The sequence below is a fragment of the Elephas maximus genome, chromosome 22 (assembly GCF_024166365.1).
Source record: "Elephas maximus indicus isolate mEleMax1 chromosome 22, mEleMax1 primary haplotype, whole genome shotgun sequence".
Classification (NCBI taxonomy): domain Eukaryota; kingdom Metazoa; phylum Chordata; class Mammalia; order Proboscidea; family Elephantidae; genus Elephas; species Elephas maximus.
In genome coordinates this window covers 51,080,769-51,101,418 of record NC_064840.1, presented here as the reverse complement: position 1 = coordinate 51,101,418, position 20,650 = coordinate 51,080,769, and the positions used below count along the sequence as shown (strand labels likewise).

The window sequence follows — 20,650 nt, the reverse complement described above, 5'->3', positions numbered from 1 at the left end:
TTAGCTTGTGGTGAGAGGGTAAGAACAGGCATTTCAGGCAGAGGAAGCATCATGAACAAAGAACAGATGAGAGAACACATAGAAAATGAGGGAAACTAATAGCTGTTTGATATGGTTAGGGTATAAAGCACTAGGTGGGGAGCTGAGGCTACAGAGGTAGGTATGACATGAGAAGGCATTTGGAATTGACCCTAGAAGCAACAGAAGATGCGAAAGATTTTAAACAGGAGAGCAAGGTAATTGTACCTGTGTTTCAGACTGAACACACTGGGAGCAGTGTGGAGGATGAATAATAAGACAGCAGCCAGATTTAAGAAGACCAGTTAGGAGGCTCCTGTAATAGTGCACGTGGGGAGCAGAAGGGCTGGACTAGGACAGTGATAGCAGGACAGTAAGTAGGGATGGGTTGGAGAAATATTTATGAGACAAACTATCATGCTTGATAACTGTTTAAATGGGGGGCATATGGAGGAATGAATGAGTGAAAGGGAGAAATCCGTTAACTCCTAGGTTTTGGAGAGGAGGACTGGATGGTTGGTGATGCCATTAACTGAGAGAGTATGACAGAAACAGAATGGGGGAGAAAACAGTGCATTTGATTTGAGTCATGAAATCTAGCAGGCAACTGGGCAGAGGTCAAGGTTGGAGTCTCTTCTTGAGAGGCAGCAGCAAACCGTAAGCATAGATGAGGCCGTCCAGGAACCTGAAGGCCAAAAGGCCAACGGTGGAAGTCTGGGATCACCAAGTTTAAAGGACATGAAGAGAGGACACCCTCAAAAGAAACTGAGAAAAAAACTGTCAGAAAGGCAGAGGGGAACAGGAGAATAGGGGTATCCTGGCAGCTAAGGGAGTAGGAAGGCTGAAGGAGTATTTTCAGATACAGCAGAAAAGAACAGTAAAAGTGCAGCTGGAGGTCACTGATAACCAAGGTAGTTAATGGAGTGGTGGGCAGAAATCAGCTTACAGTGGATTTCTGACTTCTGCTCTATTTCCCTCCCCCAACTAAGGGAACAGGATTCCCAACATGTACTATAACCTTCCAACTCCATCTTTCCCTTCTCTTGACACAGGTTTCCAAACGTGACAGGAGGATCTAACCTGTCAGTGTCTACGCCAGTTTCCCAAAAGCATGCAAGAGAAAGAAGATGGGTTTCTTTGAAGGTTACCTTGGCAGCTTTAGTAAATTTAGCAGCACTGTAGTCTCCCCCCATGCGTAACACATCCTCGGTGCAATAGTAGAATTCAGAAAAGCCATAGAATTCACTGTTCTGGAAGTGAATTGGGGGCTGGTAGATCCCATTGAGGGAAGTCTGTGTCTCATTTGTTTTATTCATGAAAGGCTGGATAGTCTCTCGACACAGGTCGAAGTCTCCTGTTCCACGTAGGTACATGGTCTGTCCGCTTTGTTGGATTTCATCCTTAATGTCTAGGGGTAAGCAGGGATCCAGGTATGGGGTATCAGGAGTCAGACCAGTCTGTTTACCCAGGAGCCTACAGGACAAAGAGAAACTTTATCATGAGACCTACAGACAACTCTATTTTGGAGAGGTGATTGTAGGTTAGTGTTTCTCAAAATATGTTCTGGAGAACACCAGCCCTGTGAGATGTTACTGGGATCAATTAGGAAATTACATACTCAATCCTCTCTTGGAGATACATGACACATATTAGCATATAGCAGACACTTTGGCAGAGTCTAGTGAAACAGCTTGTCAGACTAGCCGATGCTTTCCACTCCCCCTGTAGTATATACTGATGCTCAAGCCCTGCTGAGGTTCACGGCTAGGAAGCTCTTCTCTAGCCACGTTCGCTGACTTTGAATGCCTACCAACTATGTTGTTCCCAAGCCCATTTTTGCCACTAGTGCTTGTTATTTTTAATTATACATAAATGAATGAAATATGACTGTGAAAAGAAGGTAATTGGTCCCATGAAAACTAGGTTGGATGCTTTAGAAAGATATGAAAAAGGCAAGTCGCTAGAAAACTGTTGTTAAATTAGGTGTAGGCAAGACAAAAAAAACATTTTTAGAAAAAAATTGGTATTAAATTACTTCATATATCTCAGTATTCTTTAAATTCTTAAAAGAAACTCAAACTGATGAGTTGGTGCAGTGCATGCAAGAGAAATGACAGAAAAGTCAGTGGATGTGTTCTAAGAAAAAAACCTTAGCTCACTGCAAAAGATCAGAAGGAGAATACTTAAGATTTAAGTCTATTTTTATGATTCTGTTCTTAATCAATCAACTATTGATTCCAATTGCAGCAGATAACAAGAGTTTCTATTGAACAACAGGCTCTGAGAAGTCCTGTAGAAAAGAAATCTTAACTTTAACTGAGCCATCCCCAAGTGGAATCGACTAGGCTTACGACTTCTCTACTAAATTTCTGGGAATTAACATCTGTGGTCCTACTATGTGTTCTCCCATTTATACAATGGAAACAGACAACAGCTTAAGAACTAAAGTTACGCTAGTGTTTGATACCATGAAATAACATGGGGCCAGTAGGCGTCGTTAGGAGAGTGCCTGAATTCAACTTCAGTCACAGACAGTGGATCCAATTTTTACTTTCCATTTAATTGACAAGCTGTGTATTCTTAAGATGAAGGAAACTCAAAGTGCAGTTGAATATAACAAATTAAGGTTTTGGGCATTAAAAATTTTAATTAAAAAAAAATCAATCACTACTACTCATGGCAAAGAGATAAGCTTGAATTTTAAGGCTTAATTCATCACACATGAAAAAAGTGATGAGTAACATAATTATTATAAAAGTCTAAGTCTAGTCAAATGTATACTTCATGCTACTATTTTTAGTACCCCTGCACCTAAATTAAGAAACACCACTGAACTGTCCATTATGCAAAACTTCTTGATATTAAAACCATTAGTAAAAATCAGAATTCCACAAGGAGTCCCAATAATTCTGTAAAAATCTGATACAAGCGTCATTTATAAAATATTTCTATTTTAAGGCTATCATAAAAAATAATTACACCCAAAATGTGCTATATACCACATATAAACTTCTGGAACAGACATAGGAAAAGGTTTTTATTGCTTTTCCTATGCACACATGGGAATTTCTGGTCAATGTGGTACTGAATAGCTGTGACTTGGTTTAAAGCGCGGGCCTTCACAGGTTTAAGATAAAATTGATCAAGAAAGTATGCTATCACTTATTTCTATAAATTAGGATGTTTTCTTCCTCAAAATTGTTGCATCAAAACAAAATACAGAAACTACAGGGTTTACTTTAACTTTACCCAAAGTAATTTGGTCTTTGTCCTCGGGTCCTGAGAGATAACTCTAAATCCTTGGAATTTCCTGAGTAACTGAGATGGCTTTCTTATCTATAGGCCTCCAGACCATACCTTAGAGTTTATGCTAATGAGGTGACTCAGGTGGGTGCTGGCCAGGCCAGAAAGACCACTGTGTGGTATCAGTGTAATGAGGCCACAGCAAAGGGCTCTGGACACCAAAGCTCCATGGGCTTCTTGGCTGGTGAAAGACATGCACGTGGGAGGGTAGTGTGTGCCTTTCTGGGACACGGAAGCTTGCTGGAAACTCTCCCAGACTGCTTCCTTTTTGTCCCTTTATTTGTATTCTTTTTGATGTAAAAAAAACTATAATCATAAATACAGTACTTTCCATTGAGTTCTGTGAGTTGTTCTAGGGAATTACTGAACCCAGGAATAGAGGAAACCAATAAGTCAGAAGTGAGGGAGGCTGGGAATCCCTCAGCTTCTGGCTGGTATCCTGAGAGGGTAGAGGGAACGCTGAACTTTTAGCCAGCAGGTCAGAAGTGAGGGTGCTGTGGGATCTCCTAAGCTTCTGGCTGGCATCTTGGGCTGACTTAGCCGTCTGGAGGACTGTGCCTTTTAACATGTGAGGTCCAACGTAGCGCCTGGTAGTTAGGGTCAGCGGAAGAAGCGCTGCATGTGGAGAAGTGGCAGAGAAGTGAAAAGTGGGGGTTTGATAACATAGAAACTAATAGGATATCTTACCTAACCCCAGATTTCAGACTTTTGTATTCACTCAACAGCCTTTCTGTTCTATGGACTCATTTCAAATAAATAATTGCTATGTACTTAAACTTACGAAATAAATTTAAACTGATAAAGTGTTGCTTTTATTTGTCTTAGACATTTTCTACACCATGACTTTACATAAACTCATTTTAAAAAGCCACGCTGCTAAAAATGAGTAAAAACCACTAGCTTTGACTTCTAAGATTATTTCCTTCTCCTGAATAACTTTCTCTTCTTCTTAGTAAATAACTGCATAGGCTAATTTTCCATAAAGTATCGAGAACACTATGTATTTCAGTTACATCACCAACCAGAGCACACATTTACCTCATGCCTACAGGACATCTGCCAGTGTCTGAGGTGCTGAGTTTCCCAAAGACCTGGCAATCATGAATAGTATTACCCAAACTCAAAACTATTTAATATTCTGATAGTGAAATTTCGAATTCTTTGGGTGCACTGAGAGCTAAGAGGTCAGAGAGAGAGACAGCCGCCTCTGGAGACAATCCTGGGTTGAAGGCAGGATCCTGGTGTCCCTTAACTCTTCCTCCCAGCTCAGCTTGTAGAGCGTAGTCGAAAGCTAACAGTGTTAACATACTTCTGTTGATTGGGTTCTCTGGATGTTTTTCACGAGGAGAGACCTAGGTTTGAAAGTAACTGCTGAGTAGTGGAAGGTCTTTACCTATTCTTTTGAGCTGTGTTGGCAAATATTCTGTCTTCATATCTCTGTCGAGCAGCATTGCCACCAAATCCAAGAAATGTGGCCACATAGACCCTGTATACATGCTCAGTTTGGTGAACATCACAACCCAAGTTAAATTCAGCTAGTAAGTTTTTAGCTATTTCCTCCTGCAGGCATAAGAACAACAAACTTTAGTATTTGAAGCAATACAAAAACAATCCCTCCTGATGAATATGCCCCTTTAAAAAGAAGGATCTAAAAAGACTCTCATTTGAGAGAGGCAGAAATTTCTGCCTCTGTATTTGCCAAAATCTTTTCAAGTATCCTTCACAATTCCACAGGACAATCCTGACTTGAGAAATCTCAGATGTGCTGCACATTAGTAATATTGTCATGAGTCTTCAAAAAAGCTCATACCCTCTGACCTACTAAATCTATGTATGAAATCTTATTCTTTGGAAGTGATCCTAAACGTAGAATAGTCTCTGTACACAAAATGTCGATTGCAATTCTGTAACAGAAAAAAACTGGATGACATCTGGATACACATCAAGATAGGGTTTAGTTAATTAGGATATATCAATAGTTTGTCATGTAAGAAAGCTAGATTATAATGGAATATGCTTATGCACTGTTAAATAAAGAACACAAAATTGTGTAAACAGTATGATTATAACAACCATATTTAAGAAACTGTAAGTAGGGGGAAAAAAGAGTGAAAAGAAATATATTAAGATGCTAACAATGGTTGTACTTGGATCATGAGTTCACGGAAAATCGTTACTCTTGATTTTTCGGTATTTTCCCAAACTTTATATGTATGTTTCACTTTATAATGAGAAAAAGATAAACACGGTTTTAAAAAAAGAGTGCAATAGTTTCTAGAGGCATGTTTGAATGGAAAGTAGGAGAGACAACTTGTAACACTTGAATTTACAAAGCTTTTTTCCAAGGGGCTCAAAACATTTACAGACCACCCTAATAGTATAATATTAACTGACATTTATTGACTATATACTAGGTGTCTGGCAGTGCACTGTATACAATATGTACATTATCTCATTTAATCTTTATAATACCCTATTACACTGTAGGTACTCTTATTCACTTTACAGATCAGGAAACCAGCTCAGAGAAGTTGCATAAAGGAATGGGATGGTGATGTAACTCAGGCTTGTCCAGCTCCGTGGCCTCACTTTTAACCACCATGATAGCTGCATCCCTAGCTTCTAGGGGAAAATTTAGGAACCCAGGCTTTGGTATTAATTTATAGCTGAATAATGATGACATGTGGTAATTCAGTAATAGATCTGAAAACCCAAATCCAGGTTTTTATTCTAGTGTTCTCTATACAAGGCCATCCAGAATACTGAGAAACTTAAAGGCAGTGACCAAGAGCACTGAAAGGAATGGAGAAAAGATAGCATAAAACATTAAGTTCAGAAGTGTGGGAGTATTGGGCATAAACCTCAATCTTCCCGGAAAAGTTAAAAGCTGACTGAACGATTAAAAAAAAAAAAAGTATTTTCCCAATTATACCTAAGAAATCTAATGTTATTAAGTTTTACAATAACTGTTGAGAAAAGAAGTGACTGAAGAGAAGATAAAAAAAAAAGTTCAAGCATATGACTGACACAGATACCAAAGAAAAACTGGAAGCTCAGAAAACCAACCAGCTGATTTCACTGAACAAACACAAACTGCTTAGCTGAGGTTTGCCTTGGTTTCCTCCTGTCTCCTGTCTCCGGGCTTGAGAAGGTGGCACCTCAGCAAGCACAGTAAAGATGTTGTCAGACTCAGAAAACAAACAAAATGGATGCAGACATGTTAAATGAAAACCAAAGCAAAACAGAAGAAAATCTGTACAGATAATAACCTGCTGTGAGGAGGCAAAGCTTACAGTTTTGGGGACTTCGTACGCTATCTGAGTGGACACGCCTCCCATGTCGAGGATGCCCGCAGTTCTTTTGCGGATAATGGCTTCGCTGCTTTCACTACCAGGGATGTTAACTTCCACAACTGCCTCATCATCTGGAGAAAACAAGAAACATTCACTGCAATAGAACAAATTCAGAGAACTGGGGCCTTCTGAAGAGTCACCTCGTTTCATGGTGGAGTTCAGGAATATTTAGGCAAACTCGGCCTACTCCTCTCAGCTAAAATCCTGTTTAATTGCATTCAATAACAGTTCTCTTGCTCTACTTCTACACACTTAGCAGTGTCACAAAATTTACCTCCTATTTCACCCTCTGGATTAAACAGGAAAACTATGATTTCCAGTTAAACACATTAGTTGGAAACATACTTACCATCTTCAATATGCTCAAATCGTCCAAGGACAAAATTAATGCCAATCCAAGCATACACACCTGTAGACATTTCACAGGGTGAAAATAAGAAAATTAACAATTAAAATATCTTCTATAGCTCTTATGAATGCAGTCTGTGTACACATCATGTTTATTTTACTACCTGACATCATCTGAAATAACACATTTTCATGGATATATTTAAGGAGCCCTGGTGACACAGTCGCTGAGTCGGAATCGACTCGACGGCAGTGGGTTTGGGTTTGGTTTGGTGACACAGTGGTTAAGCGCTTAGCTGCTAACCAAAAGGTTGGCAGTTCAAAGCCACCAGCCACTCCATGGGAGAAAGATGTGGCAATCTGCTTCCTTAGCCTTGGAAACACTACGGGGCAGTTTTACTCCCTCCTATAGGGTTGCTGGGAAACCCTGGTGGTCTAGTGGTTAAGTGCTATGGCTGCTAATCAAAGGGTCTGCAGTTTGAATCCACCAGGCGCTCCTTGGAAACTCTGTGGGGCAGTTCTACTCTGTCCTACAGGGTCACTAAGAGTCGGAATCGACTCGACAGCACTGCGGTTTTATAGGGTCACTGTGAGCAGAAAATCAACTCAATGGCAATAGGTTTGGTTTTTTGGCTTGGTGGTACAGTGGTTAAAGCCTTTGGCTGCTAACTAAAAGGTTGCTGGTTTGAACCCACCAGTCACTCAGTGAGAAAAAGATGTGGCAGTCTGTGCTTCTGTAGAGATTACCGCCTTGGAAACCCTAGGGGGCAGTTCTACCCTGTCCTATGGGGTCGCTATGAGTCAGAATCAACTTGACGGCAACAGGTTTGGGTTTGGCCTTGATGTATTTATTTTTTCCTAACGGTTTCCCAAAAACTTTCAACTTTAATATTTATAGTTTTATATCCATTTACGTTTGTTGAAAATACAATTCCCCAGGAGCTGGTTTTCCTTTGAAGTTTATGGGTTGTTTCAAACCAGAGCTTTAGCTTTTTGTGAAATTAAACCTACCAACTGCAAAGTTCTAAAAACTCAAATCCTCTTTGACTCTTTCCTCTCTTTTATTCCTACATCCACTCAGTTGCCAAGTCTGACTGATTTTACTTTTACAACATTTCCTAAACCACAATCTCTACCCATTTTCATTGCCATTTTGATTTAAGCAGTTAGAGAGAGAGAGGCAGTAACAGTCCATCTAATCAATCTCCCTGTCCCTACTCTTCCACTCCAACCCATTCAATACTTTGCTATCGAACTGATGGATAGAGCCAAGTTCTAACTCCTTAGCTTACTGTTTACAGACAAGTGAGGTACACAGCTGCTATGTGAGGTACTGAGTCTTAGGTGCCATAAGGAAGATACGGAAAAAGTATCATGGCAGCTCAAAAGAGGAGGAAGTTTTTTTTTCCAGCTAGGGACACTGTGGAGAAAGCAGCATGCTGAATCAAAGTCAGGAAGAATTCTCCCCCCTTAGCAGTAAATCAGCAGAAGGGTCCAATATATCAATAATTATCATAACTCCAGAAAGCTGTATAACTTAGCAAAGAACACATATCTTTTCCATCAAAATGAGTCCAAAATATGCACCCTATATTTAATGAAGACAATTTTTTAAATAAATTGTGGTAAAAATATACACAACAAAACATACATCAATCCAGTTTCTACATATGTGATTCAGTGACACTGATCATATTCTTCAAGTTGTGCAACCATTCTTGCTATCTTTTTCCAAATTATTCCACCACCATTAACAGAAATTCAGTGAGCCCTGAGCAAAAACTCCTGCTTTCCCCACAGATTATTTTTTAAATGGCTCAATGTTAGGTTAACAAAGACCACTTGTAAGAAACTAATTTAGACATTTAAAAATGATAATATTTCAAGACTATGGTTTCCCAAATTTTAAGATATTAAGAGTAATGTAATAGAGTTGTACACTGGGGAAAATAGGAAGAGCTTAAATTTCTAATTTTAAGTTGATGTTGAAGTTGAAGACCAATGTACCAACCTTCTTGCTTCCCTGAAATTACTTCTGCGTGGGAGTCAGAAAACAGAAAGTCAAAGTGCACAGGGATATCAGTCAGAAGGTCTTCCAGAATGGCTTTCTGTTGCCTGTAAAGCAATCCAGAAATTTACTATCAAAACATTACATCCTGAATTTTTGTTTTTTTTAAAAAAAAGGGAAAACAATAACTATAGCTCTGGTATATCCTATGCGAAATAGTTAATTTTAAAACCAAAGCAATTCATTGAAAAAACTGTGTATTTGGGGAAAGAATTTTCAAAATGAACAAATTGTATGAATATATGACTCCTGGTATGGAGTCCCTGGGTAGCACAAGCGATTACACGCTCAACTACTAGCTGAAATGTTGATAGTTCAAACCCAGCCAGAAGCACCTCAGAAGACAGGCCTGGTGATCTGCTTCTGAAGGGTCACAGCCTTGAAAGCCCTATGGATCAGTTCCATTCTGCACACGTGGGGTCGCCATGAGTCAGAACCAACTTGACAGCAACTGGTTAGGATGTGAAACTCCAAGTATTCTTTTAATGAAAGCTCTTAAAATAATTTTTAAAACTTTTTTTTTTTTAAGGAGAACTTTATAGTTTACTCTTGGTAATCATAAATAAATACACTGAAAGATATTTGGTGGGTTCTGGCAAAAGGAAATATTTCTGGCACTAATCCAGATTTGAATTGCTGATGTTTTCTTTCTCAAACAAGAAGAAGATGAGCATGGGCCCACCCTCAGGTGGGGGATCACCTCTCAGGAAGGATTCTCATCCCAGCCGTGCAGAGAATGTAGAGTGGGGTCTCTTTGTGTTTTGCCCGTGGCACGTGCTCTGCAGCAAAGTTCAGGAGTGGAGAAATGTAATCGCTGACTTTCTCTGGAAAGGTAGCAAATTCTGAAATGCCTAGAGAAACAGGACACTTTGGTTAACAAGTAGGTAGTTTAGCCGACAAGTTATATTTCTTCAGTGTGGCTCATTTGAGAGAAATACGAACTCTGCATCATGCTCCCTTAGTTCTTCCCTATCCCTCTGGCAACTCTTTCCAAAGCTTCTCTACCTTAAGTGTTGATAGTGTTAAGTGTTCAGTCCTATGCTCTCTTCTCAATCATCAAAAAACGACTGAGCACCTAACATGTGCCAGGCACTTGGGATCAACTGCAAATAAGATCATTCTTGTCCTCACGAAACATGTCCCCAGTGACCTTAGGCTGCCACTCTCATGGCTGCCATCACCATCTACGTTGCTGACCTCCAAATCACCAGCAATCCACGTCTCTTCCCTAACCTCTGTCCACTTGACATCTCCATGCAGTTGTTCTCACAGGCACCTGAAACTTAACACATTCAAATTTGATCTCAACTTCCACTATAAACCTGCTCTTACTGTTGTTACCTACCTCAATGACCACCGCTACTGGCCACCCAGTGCTCCAAGCCAGTACCCTAGATAAAATCCCTCTCCCTCACTCCAACACACATTCTGAGCTTCACAGATTGCCTCTCCTTGCTTTCTTACACTTTGTTTTACTTCTCCTCACCTCTTCCAGACACCACCACTCTGCCAGCCTGCTACCTTCCTACCCTCCAGCCTTGGCCATGCCCCCACTGCTCCCTACCTAAATTGTATCTTTTCCTAGTTTAAAATCCTTTTGTGGCTCCTCAGTGTCCTCCAAATAAAGCTCAATTCTTCAGAATAGCATACCCACCCCACCTTATGTCTTCCTAGGCTTCTTCCATCCAGCTTTCTGCTATACTGAACTAACATTTCTATAATGCATCATACTCTGGCCCTAGGGCCTTTGCACCTCCTCTGGGAATGGTCTGTTCTTTGTCTACCTCCCCACTTCCCACTGCTCTTCACCTGGCTAACTCTTACTCATCCTCTGGGCTACTGCCTCCACGGAAGTCTTCCCTAACAAAAACCTGAAGATTAGTTAAGTACTTCTCCTAAGCACTCCTGTTACATTCCATCCTTACCTCTAATTCTAGGTGTAGCACTCATTTCACCATATCTAAACTGCCTACTTACTTGCCTGTCTCATTACAACTGGAAGTTTCATGAGGGCACAACCTGTGTCTTGTTCAAATTTATATCCCCAGCACCTAGCATAGTATATGGCAAATAGCAGGTGCTCAATAAATATTTGTTAGAATGAGTATATAAGCGAATGAATATTTCCAGAAGTTAAAAATTTTCTTATTTCATAGATTAATAAATTACAACCCAGAAGGATTATTTGAATCGGCAGAAAATGGACACATCCTAATTCAATGGATATCAAGCCCAACGCGAGACTGACCCTAGTCAATAAGGAAATTACTGAAACCTTGCTATAATGCTATGCATGGGAGTTCACGCTTCAGGACAGGGAGCGCTATAAAAAGGTATTTGAATTTCCATTTCCAACATTCCGGAGTATCACACTATGTTCAGCTTAATTTTAGTAAGAATCTGCTATCCACACTGCAATGATGTTGTAGCGGTCCTTTTGGGTTAAACGGACATTTCCAAGGGATGAAAGTTTTCATCTTATTCCGTGAGGGCAGTTTAACCACTGATGGAGCCTGGTATGTGCAGCGAGATGAAATGCAAGGGTTCAGCATTTTCTGAGTGCTTTCTAGTTCTACTTTTTAGTTTTTTGGTGAATTTTCTTATTTGACTAATATTACTTTAATCTTAAAAATGTTTCCAGATTAAAAATGCATAAAAATCTAAGGGGGTAGGAAATAGAAAACTGGTTTTCTAATGCTCAGTAAAAATTAAAAATATTTATTCACTAAGACTTAGAAGAAAACCCTGGTGGCGTAGTGGCTAAGTGCTACGGCTGCTAAACAAAGGGTCAGCAGTTCGAATTTGCCAGGCGCTCCTTGGAAACTCTGTGGGGCAATTCTACTCTGTCTATAGGGTTGCTAGGAGTCGGAATCGACTTGACAGCAACAGGTTTGGTTTTGTTTAAGACTGAGAAAGAAAAACTGACCATAATTCATGGAAGTGTACTCTGATGTTAAAATAACACTTGTATATAGACTCAGATTAGGTTCTCTCTTTTTAACCTGAAGAATGAGCTCAAGATTTTAAATTTCCTGAGTAATATGCTGGTGCCACAGCTGCCTAAACACCCCCAAAAAAAATTAAGTTGTTGAGGGTTATCTGAAGAAGGAAGTGGGGTCTGAATTATTCAATGAAAAATGGACAGAACTCAAGTGGTGGCATTGATTAGGAATCTTTTTATGAGGATGGGTATTTTAATGTGTTAAAACTGAATATTCTTTTTACTTACATTTTGGAAATGGGGAATAATAAGCTATGATTATTATTGATCAATATCCTCTAGTATTTTAGAAAATAAATACCTTGAATTTTTTGGAATATATATATATATATATATATATATATATATATATATATATGTCACAGAGATTAAAAGGACAGATCCCAGTAACCAATCAGATATTTATCATTCACATACCAGGTTTTATTTTCATAACCACTGGCTTTCGGCTTTTATCCCTCATTTGTCTAATATCCAGCAGATCATGAGGATTGCCATTATGCCTTGGCCAGCAATAGACAAATATTCGAGACCCACTGCTGCCGCAGTCCACCACGATACCGTAGTTCACGTTGGGGTTATTGGTATCTGTAGCTTCGATGTCAGTAACTCGTGCCAAGTACCTTGTTTAGAAAAACAAACACATTTATTTAGACACAGAATATCATCCTACACCTAATACAGACGATACAATAAACAAACGCCACCCCAGTGGTTCTAAGCTGTGTGACAACAGCACCACTGTAACATTTTTACAATTGTCAAATGATTGAAGAATTAAAAGAAAATAAGTGATGGTGATAAAGACCATTTAAATCAGATATACACTCAATATTCTTTTAAAGAAGTTCAAACAAGTTCTGAGACACAAAACTTCATATTTCCAAACTATCAACATTAACTCTAAAATCAGCTTAAAAGATACTACAGGAGAAATTCATTTTTAAATAATTATTGGAGGGCCTTTTATGATGTGGATTTGACAGTTAGCAGCTAACAAGTTTCAAGCAGTTTATTTTTCATGCCATTCTGTACTTAGTACTGAACTTAGTTCCTATAGTCACATGCTCCTCAAATTCCAACCTGACCCAAAAGGCTTGAAGCCACGAAATGAAGGGATGTAGAAAACAAATTTTTTTTTTTACCTCTTACCTTTGAAACTTCTTGTCTCTGGATAGCCGCCCATACTTATTTCGGATTATGACAACAGAAAAGTATAAAACTGAAACAGTAGCAGCCAGGATGCTGATGACAATAATCTGGCGTAAATTGGTATTCAGGATTCGAAGACACCCCATTGGAGAGATACTAAAATGCCAGGAAGCAGGTAAAAGGCAGGAGATGCCGAACCTGAAATTAGAAACACAGAATTTAAAGGTATCTGCTCCAAAGAGGCCCCTTACCTGAAATGACTCTATAGTAAGGTATTCGGCTTCAACTATCCCGACTTCCCTGCCTGCAGACATCTGTATACCAGTATCTTCCATATTGCTATTTCGCTACAGAGCCCATTAATATAAAATTATATGAACATTAAGCCCTTATGGTTTACAGCACTTGGGTGTCTTCCTCTTTTTGGAGAATATTATGTAGATTTTTATTTGTACCCTGTTTTGTTTAAAAAGGGTCAGAGAAAGCTTACAAGGATAAGTTCAATAAGGTAACTATATACACCAATAACAAAACCAGGTTTAAAGATGTTGAAACCAAAGGGAAACTTATTACAGAAATGCATACTGTGAGGCAGGCCTGCAAATCTGCCTGAGCAGCCTAGTGGCTAAAACATTAAATTAAAAGCTTATCAATAGCTCAGGAGGAACAAGATTTTCTTAACACTGAATTCCAAGACAAATTTCTCCCAGATAACCGAGAAATGGGAAAAAATACTATCTTTAACAACATTCCCACAACGAAGTCAATAAATAAGCTCTGTATGCCTAGTGTTTTTAGGAATATTCCTATTAGGCATTTTTGCAAATAAACGGGAACTTTTCAGTTTATATGAGGGATGAAAGGCTCTTTCTGAAACTTATCAATAGGCTTTAAAAAAACCTCAATGCCTTTGGGATGTATTTTATTGTATTACAGTTCATTTCTACACTCTTCCCCTTAAAGAGGGCTATGTGGACCAAAATATCTCACTGAAGGGGAAGGTATCCTGCTAACCCAATGAAATTTGCCACTTGCAGCTTCTACTTTCCATTTGTGTTCTTGAGTCAATCCATAGCATTCATCATCCCCCTCCCCACACCGCAGAGGCTTACTGACAGTTATCATGTGCTTAATACAACCACCTCTCAGATCCCAGCATCCACGCCCCTTACTGCAAACTACATTAATCCCAGAATAATTCACCTTGCACCATCACTTTCTTTCTATGACAGGTACCCCACCGGGCCTTGCAAGAATAAAGGTGTCAAACAGAAGTGTAGCGCAACTTCTAAAACTGTTCACTTGGGGCTGATTTTTTTTTTTCCTCTCAAGATCTGTTTCTGTGACTGTTCACCTGAGACTTAGATTCTTCCCTCCTCAAGACCTATTCCTGTGGCGCCAGAATCTGAGGTTTCACAGTGCCAGTGATTAGGTACCATCACTCACCTCCCCATACTGACGGATCAGAATCAGGCTGTGTTCTCGGAGTCAGTCCTTCTCGCACACAGTTACAGAAGCAACGGAGTCCTCGCAGAGTTAGAGCCGTCCTGTTCCAGAAGTGAGAAAAATCACAAAGATGACACAATTGAAGAAAACTGTTCTTTATCAGCCGCTTGCTGAAATCCAATGACACATAATCTACTATCTAATTCTCGCACTGAAACTGTTGCTGCTAGAGATACAGGCCTACATCAAGAGCTCTTAGCCACTGGGCTGCCAGGGCTCACACAGTACTGTCTACCCGAAAGGTCATCAAATAGATCTTAAGCACTTTATGGTACTGAATGTTATGGAAGATTTGTGTGGGGGCAGGAGACAGGGAGACAGATGAACTGAAGGAGAATTTGAAATACCCATTTACTTGATAAATAATATCTACTAGATCTCCCTTTTACGTACAAGGAACCATGTAAGATACTATGTTCCCACTTCAGTTTCTGAACCATGCAAGATACTATGTTCCCACTTAGATCTCCCTGCTTTCACCATTATCAGCACTCCTCTAGCACCCAGACCTCAAATCTCAGAGAAGATAGCCAGATCCAAAGGACTTTTTTTTAGTCTTTATCATTCTTGATCTGTTGGCACTACTGTATCCATTCTTGGCCTCTCAAGATACTGTCTTGTCTACTCTGTTTCTTAGCTCTTAAACAACTCTCAGGATCCTTCAAGTTTCTTCCTTCTCTGCCCATCCCAGCTACACTTCCATTCCTAAAGGTTCCGTCCGCTGTAACTCTATTCTCTTCTAACTTACTCTTTCTGTTCAATCATATTATATTGTTTCAAATGCCAAATAACTCAATTTTTTTTCTCTACCCCAGGCTTCTTTTCTGAGCTATAGATATATTACCTTCAACTGCCCACTAGATCTTTTTATCTGAATGTCATACCAAAAAAAACAAAACAAAACCGATTGCTGTCAAGTCACTTTTGACTCACAGCAACCCTTTAGGACAGAGCAGAACTTCCCCATAGGGTTTCCAAGGAGCAGCTGGTGGATTCCAACAGCTGACCTTTTGGTTAGCAGCCGAGCTCTCAACCACTGAGCCACTAGGGCTCCTACACCCAGTCAGGACCTTGAAAAAAAATTCTAAATGTGAACTCTTCAGCTGTAATCTTCACTCCCTTTTCTCTCAACCTGCTCCTCCTCCTATAGTCCCAATCTCAATTCCACCAAGCTGCTCAAACCAGAAACCAAGGAATCAGTGCCTGAGTCCCACCTTTCTTTCCACCTTCCAGATTCAATTTCTTACCAATTCCTTTAATTTCTTTGTCCACAGTTTATCTAAAATCTGCCTCCTCTTTACTGCCTCTGCTTGGGGTCAGGGTCTTACATCCTATCTCTTGCCTAGTTTCACAGAATAGCAGCCTAACTAGTATCCTACCTGCAGTCTCAACCCAGTGACTCGGCACAGATTCTTCCCTGAAGTTGATACACTCGCCACCCCCCGAACCCCCCAGGTCCCTGATAACGTCGTTCTTGTACTAAAAACCCTCCGATGGCTCCCAGCTCACTTAAGATAAAGCCAAAGTCTTTACTAAGACCTACAAAGTCCTACAGGATCTGGCCACCTGTTAACCACTCTAAAGTCATCTTTCATTACACTTCCCCTATTCCTCCACTCCAGCCACACTGGCTTTCTCACTGTCTTCAAACATGCCAGGTGTTCTCCGAACCTGCTTGGAAATCAACTGTACAGTGTACTGTCTCACTTCCTTCAGGCCTTTTACTCATGTTACTTTCTTAGTGAGGCCTTCCCTGGCCACCCGATCTATAACTGCAAGCTCTCCTCTCCCCCATCTCTCATCCTTGCTTTATTTTTTTTCTCCTTAGCATTTACTTATTTATTACATACTTACATGATGTGACAGGCCCTGTTCCAAATATTTATTCCTCATAACAGCCTAGAGGGTGGGTGCCATTATCATAACATTTTGCAGATGAGGCAGAGAAGTTAAATAACTTACCAAGGTCAAATAGCTAATAAATGACAGAGCTGGGATTAAAAATTTCTATTGTGATTCCATTCTCTTCTAACTTTCCCCACTCTTCCTGGTCAATCCCATTCAAGTTTCAGAGTTCTGGGACCCAAAAAGGTAAAGAACCTCTACATTAGAGTGATCCTTCCAAAACAAACAGGAATCATGACATCCCCATTCCCTAACTTCTCTCTCTCATTTAGGAAAAGTCCTAGCTCCTTAGGATGGTACAGGAGACCCTTCATGATCTAGTCCTGCACTGTTCAATATGATGGCCACTTGCCATTTGTGGCCATTTAAACTAATTAAAGTTATTTATTAAAACTAAATAAAATAAAAAAATCTGTTCCTCAGTTGCACCAGCCACATTTCCAGTGTTCATCAGCCACATACAGCCTCTGTATTAGCACAAATATAGACGACTGACATTGCTCCAGAAAGTTCTCTAGTCTCATCCCCTGACAGACTGCTATATGTGCTCTGTGTTTCAACCACACTAAAAACAAGATGCAGATCACTGAAACGCCCTGCAGTGCTCTGCATCTGTGGGATGAACCTCTCCCTTGAGTCCATGTGTTGGCACGCCTGCATATTCTCAGGACACCAGTCAATCAAGCTTTCTCTGCGAGGGCAAAGTGAAATAGCTCCTTTGGTGGAAAACACAGGATGCGATAAAAGAAACATTTGCAAACTGTCCAATCACAAACAAAACCACAGACAAATAAACCAATGAGACTCTGGACAAGCTAGATCTCTGAATAAGAAAAGAAAGGTCTCTTTATGAGAGAAAGAGTCCAAAGTGAAGGATGCTGGGTGACACTAACACTCAGTTGTGGGAAAAAGTTACAGGAAAACATACTTGATTCATTCTGTTTTAAGATGAATGCATTTATGATCTACATTTTCTTCAATATTTATTTAAATTTTTAAAATTTATTTTGTCAAGATCAAGTCCTAATCAAACTGCTTCCCACCTCTCACTATTCATTTACAATACTCTGGTCCTCATTTTAAGTGGTCTTTTTCTGATCACACTTTTCCTACACTACCTCTGCAATTTCCCTCAAGTTCTAATCCCATATCCTGTGCTTCCTGGAGCCCTGCCGCTGCAAACTCAATTAAGTGTGCAGTTACATTTTTTTTTCTAACTTTTACTATGGGGAAATATATATAACAAAACATTTGCCATTTCAACATGTACAATTCAGTGACATTAATTACATTCACCATGTTGTACAACCATCACCCTCATCCGTTTCCAATTTTTTTCATCACTCTTCACAGAAACTCAGTATCCTTTTAAGCAATACCTCCCCATTTCCCCCTCCCATCTACCCCTGTAACCACTAATAAACTTTGGTCTCTGCACTTGCCTATTTTAAATATTTCATATAAGCAGCATCATACAATATTTGTCCTTCTGTGTCTGACTTGCTTCACTCAGCATAATGCTTTCAAGGCTCATTTGTGTTGTACCATGTATCAGAACTTCATTTCTCCTTATGGCTGAATATCTCATTGTATGTATTTACCACATTTTGTTTATCCATTCATCTGTGATGAACATTTGGGATTACAATCTTTTGTCACAAACTAATACCGCTTTCCAAATTTTCCACTTATGAGAATGTTATCATCATTAACTGCGTTCACCGTATCCTCAACTTTGATTCCCACTTCTCCTTGTGTCAACTCATCATTTGCCAAATCCTGTTCATTTTTCCTCAAATATTCTGCATATCTAAAGTGACTGCAGCAGACATCACTACCTTCTGCCTTCAATGTGAACTGATTCCTCTTTGTAAAACACTGCTTTCAAAATATAACCAGTTCAAGAATCTTCTGGAAGCCTATGGATGAACACCAACTTCCCTGCATGGCACCTAAATCCTCCCATCAACTGGTCCCACTTTATTTCACCAACATGTTCTCCACCGTCAGATAACATCCACTCTGCTCCGGTGAGGCGTGCCTTTTTCTTCTTCCCCACACAACACAAGCTGTTCCTATTCTTGCTTCTGGTCTTTACTAATGCCACTTCCTCCTAACTGGCACGTCCTGCTCTCAGTATTACACTTCTTTCAAGGCACAGGTCTTCATCACACTCCGAATTTGCTTTGTTAGCAGTCTATTCTAAATAAACATAGTACATAAATACGGAGAGAATATAAATTTTTAGATCAACTTTTATTTTTGCTTCTTCTTTCCAGACTATACACTGCAGGACTAAGTATTCCCTATTAGGGCTAGAAGATTTTAAGCCATAAATTCAACATGCAACAAAAGCGGTGGTAAATCAATGTTAGGTAAACACAGAAGTAATACCTTTATAAAAATTAGTATTCCATTTTATAATTCTGCTAATGTGTCAAACAGAATTAGCAAACCTAATACAAAGACAAGATCAAACATAAGATAACCCAAAGAATATTATTCTTTCAGGTCTCCCTAAGGCTAGGCAATTTGGTGTTTTCATTACACAAAGCAGAACACGATAAAGACTGCAATGTGAAATTAAAGTGGGGATCTGAGTCTCTGGTTAAGAATCCTTTAATAATTTCTAGTTTACCTTCTAGCATGGAAGTTCCTGGACTGTAAAGCGTTTCTTTTCCTTCTTAGTGATAAATGTCATTCTCTACAAATGTTCTGTCCCAGTGTTCATTCAACTGGGTCCCCAGTAGGTTCTGGAACATATTCTTGAGAATGCGAGAAGTGTCCCTTTAAAAGGTGCCCATACATTAGTCAAGTTTGAGGAACACTAACTGCTCTGCACCATCACTTTATCGCGCAATTAGCTCTATTTTCCCAAGGAGAAATCTAAGGTACGAAATTCAGCAAACGCAGAGCAAAGCAAAAATGACGCTGGACGTGTACATGTTGCGAGAAGCCCAACTGGATCCTCGGTGAAACACCCCCTGTCCCTTGCAGGTCCCTCCCCAGCGTGTGCCGGGCGCGCCCGCTGCGCGCGAGGCGTAAGGGCGGCGTGGTCACAGAGGGGGCGCCACAGCCCGACTGCCGAGGCTTCCCTGCCAGGCGCGGGGAGAGCACCTGCCACGCAGGGTCGCCGTCGCCGGCCGCGGGGCACCCGGATGTGTCCGCGCCGCAGGGGCAGCTGCTGCCGGCCGTCGGGGGACGGTCCGCAGGGCCGGGCTGGCAGCGGCCGGGAACCGCCGCGGGGAAAGCCGCCGGCAGCCGCGGGGAGGGCTCTGGGCGAGCTCTCGGGCGCCGGGGCACAGGGACTCGTCCCGCGGCCCGCTCGCCGCCCGCAGGGTCCCCTCGCTCCGACTTCCCCACCAGGCCGGCCGCTCCGGCATCCCGCCCTCCCTTCAGCCGCGTCGGGGAGGCCGGTCTCACCTGCTCGGCTGCGCCCGACACGGCGGCCGGGGCTCCGGGGAGCGGGGGACGGCGAGCGGGGAGCATCACGGCTGCTGCGGCGAAGCGGCGGCGGCGGCAACGCTGACCGGCTCCCTAGAGGCTCCTCCCTACCCCGGAGCTGCAGCCCCGCCCGGCCCCCGGCTGTCGCGTCACCGTCGGCGCCCGGAACGCGCACGCAGCCGGCGGGAGGGCGCACGCCGAGGGGCGGGGCCGGGCCGGGGGCGGGGCCAGGGCCAGGATGATTGGCCTCCCAAGAGTCAGGCTCTTCCGTCCAATCAGAGCCCTGGTGGCTTCGTGGTTAAGAGCTGGGCTGCTAACTCAAACATCGGCAGTTCGAATCCGCCAGCCTCTCCTTGGAAACCCCTAGGGGCAATTCTACTGTGTCCTGTGGGGCTGCTATGAGTCAGAATGGACTGGACGGCAATGGATTTGGATGCGGACGTAACTCTAGGCTGGGAATGTGAAAGTGGTGTCACGAAAGGGCATCGTCCTGTGGCGCAGTTACCCCCGTTATAGCCCATCTAGCTGTAGGCCAGCCTTGGTAACTGCACG

The 20,650-nt window shown here is 41.3% G+C and overlaps 1 protein-coding gene across 2 annotated transcripts in view; it reads right to left on the bottom strand.

Moving 5' to 3' along the window:
- Positions 1-20,251, bottom strand: part of ENTPD4 (ectonucleoside triphosphate diphosphohydrolase 4) — a 29,845-nt gene extending 9,594 nt beyond the window's left edge. Inside the window, exons 1-10 of one of the 2 annotated variants that reach the window (XM_049866279.1) lie at positions 20,078-20,251; positions 14,690-14,790; positions 13,244-13,441; positions 12,509-12,714; positions 9,791-9,941; positions 9,034-9,137; positions 7,024-7,083; positions 6,591-6,745; positions 4,715-4,881; positions 1,167-1,491 (exon numbers count right to left, since the gene is read on the bottom strand). In XM_049866279.1, the coding sequence (XP_049722236.1) occupies positions 1,167-1,491; positions 4,715-4,881; positions 6,591-6,745; positions 7,024-7,083; positions 9,034-9,137; positions 9,791-9,941; positions 12,509-12,714; positions 13,244-13,441; positions 14,690-14,697 (1,374 nt within the window). In that variant the 5' untranslated portion in view covers positions 14,698-14,790; positions 20,078-20,251. The remainder of the gene's footprint in view (positions 1-1,166; positions 1,492-4,714; positions 4,882-6,590; positions 6,746-7,023; positions 7,084-9,033; positions 9,138-9,790; positions 9,942-12,508; positions 12,715-13,243; positions 13,442-14,689; positions 14,791-20,077) is intronic. The other variant, XM_049866280.1, reaches the window with a different exon arrangement.
- Positions 20,252-20,650: the final 399 nt, after the last annotated feature.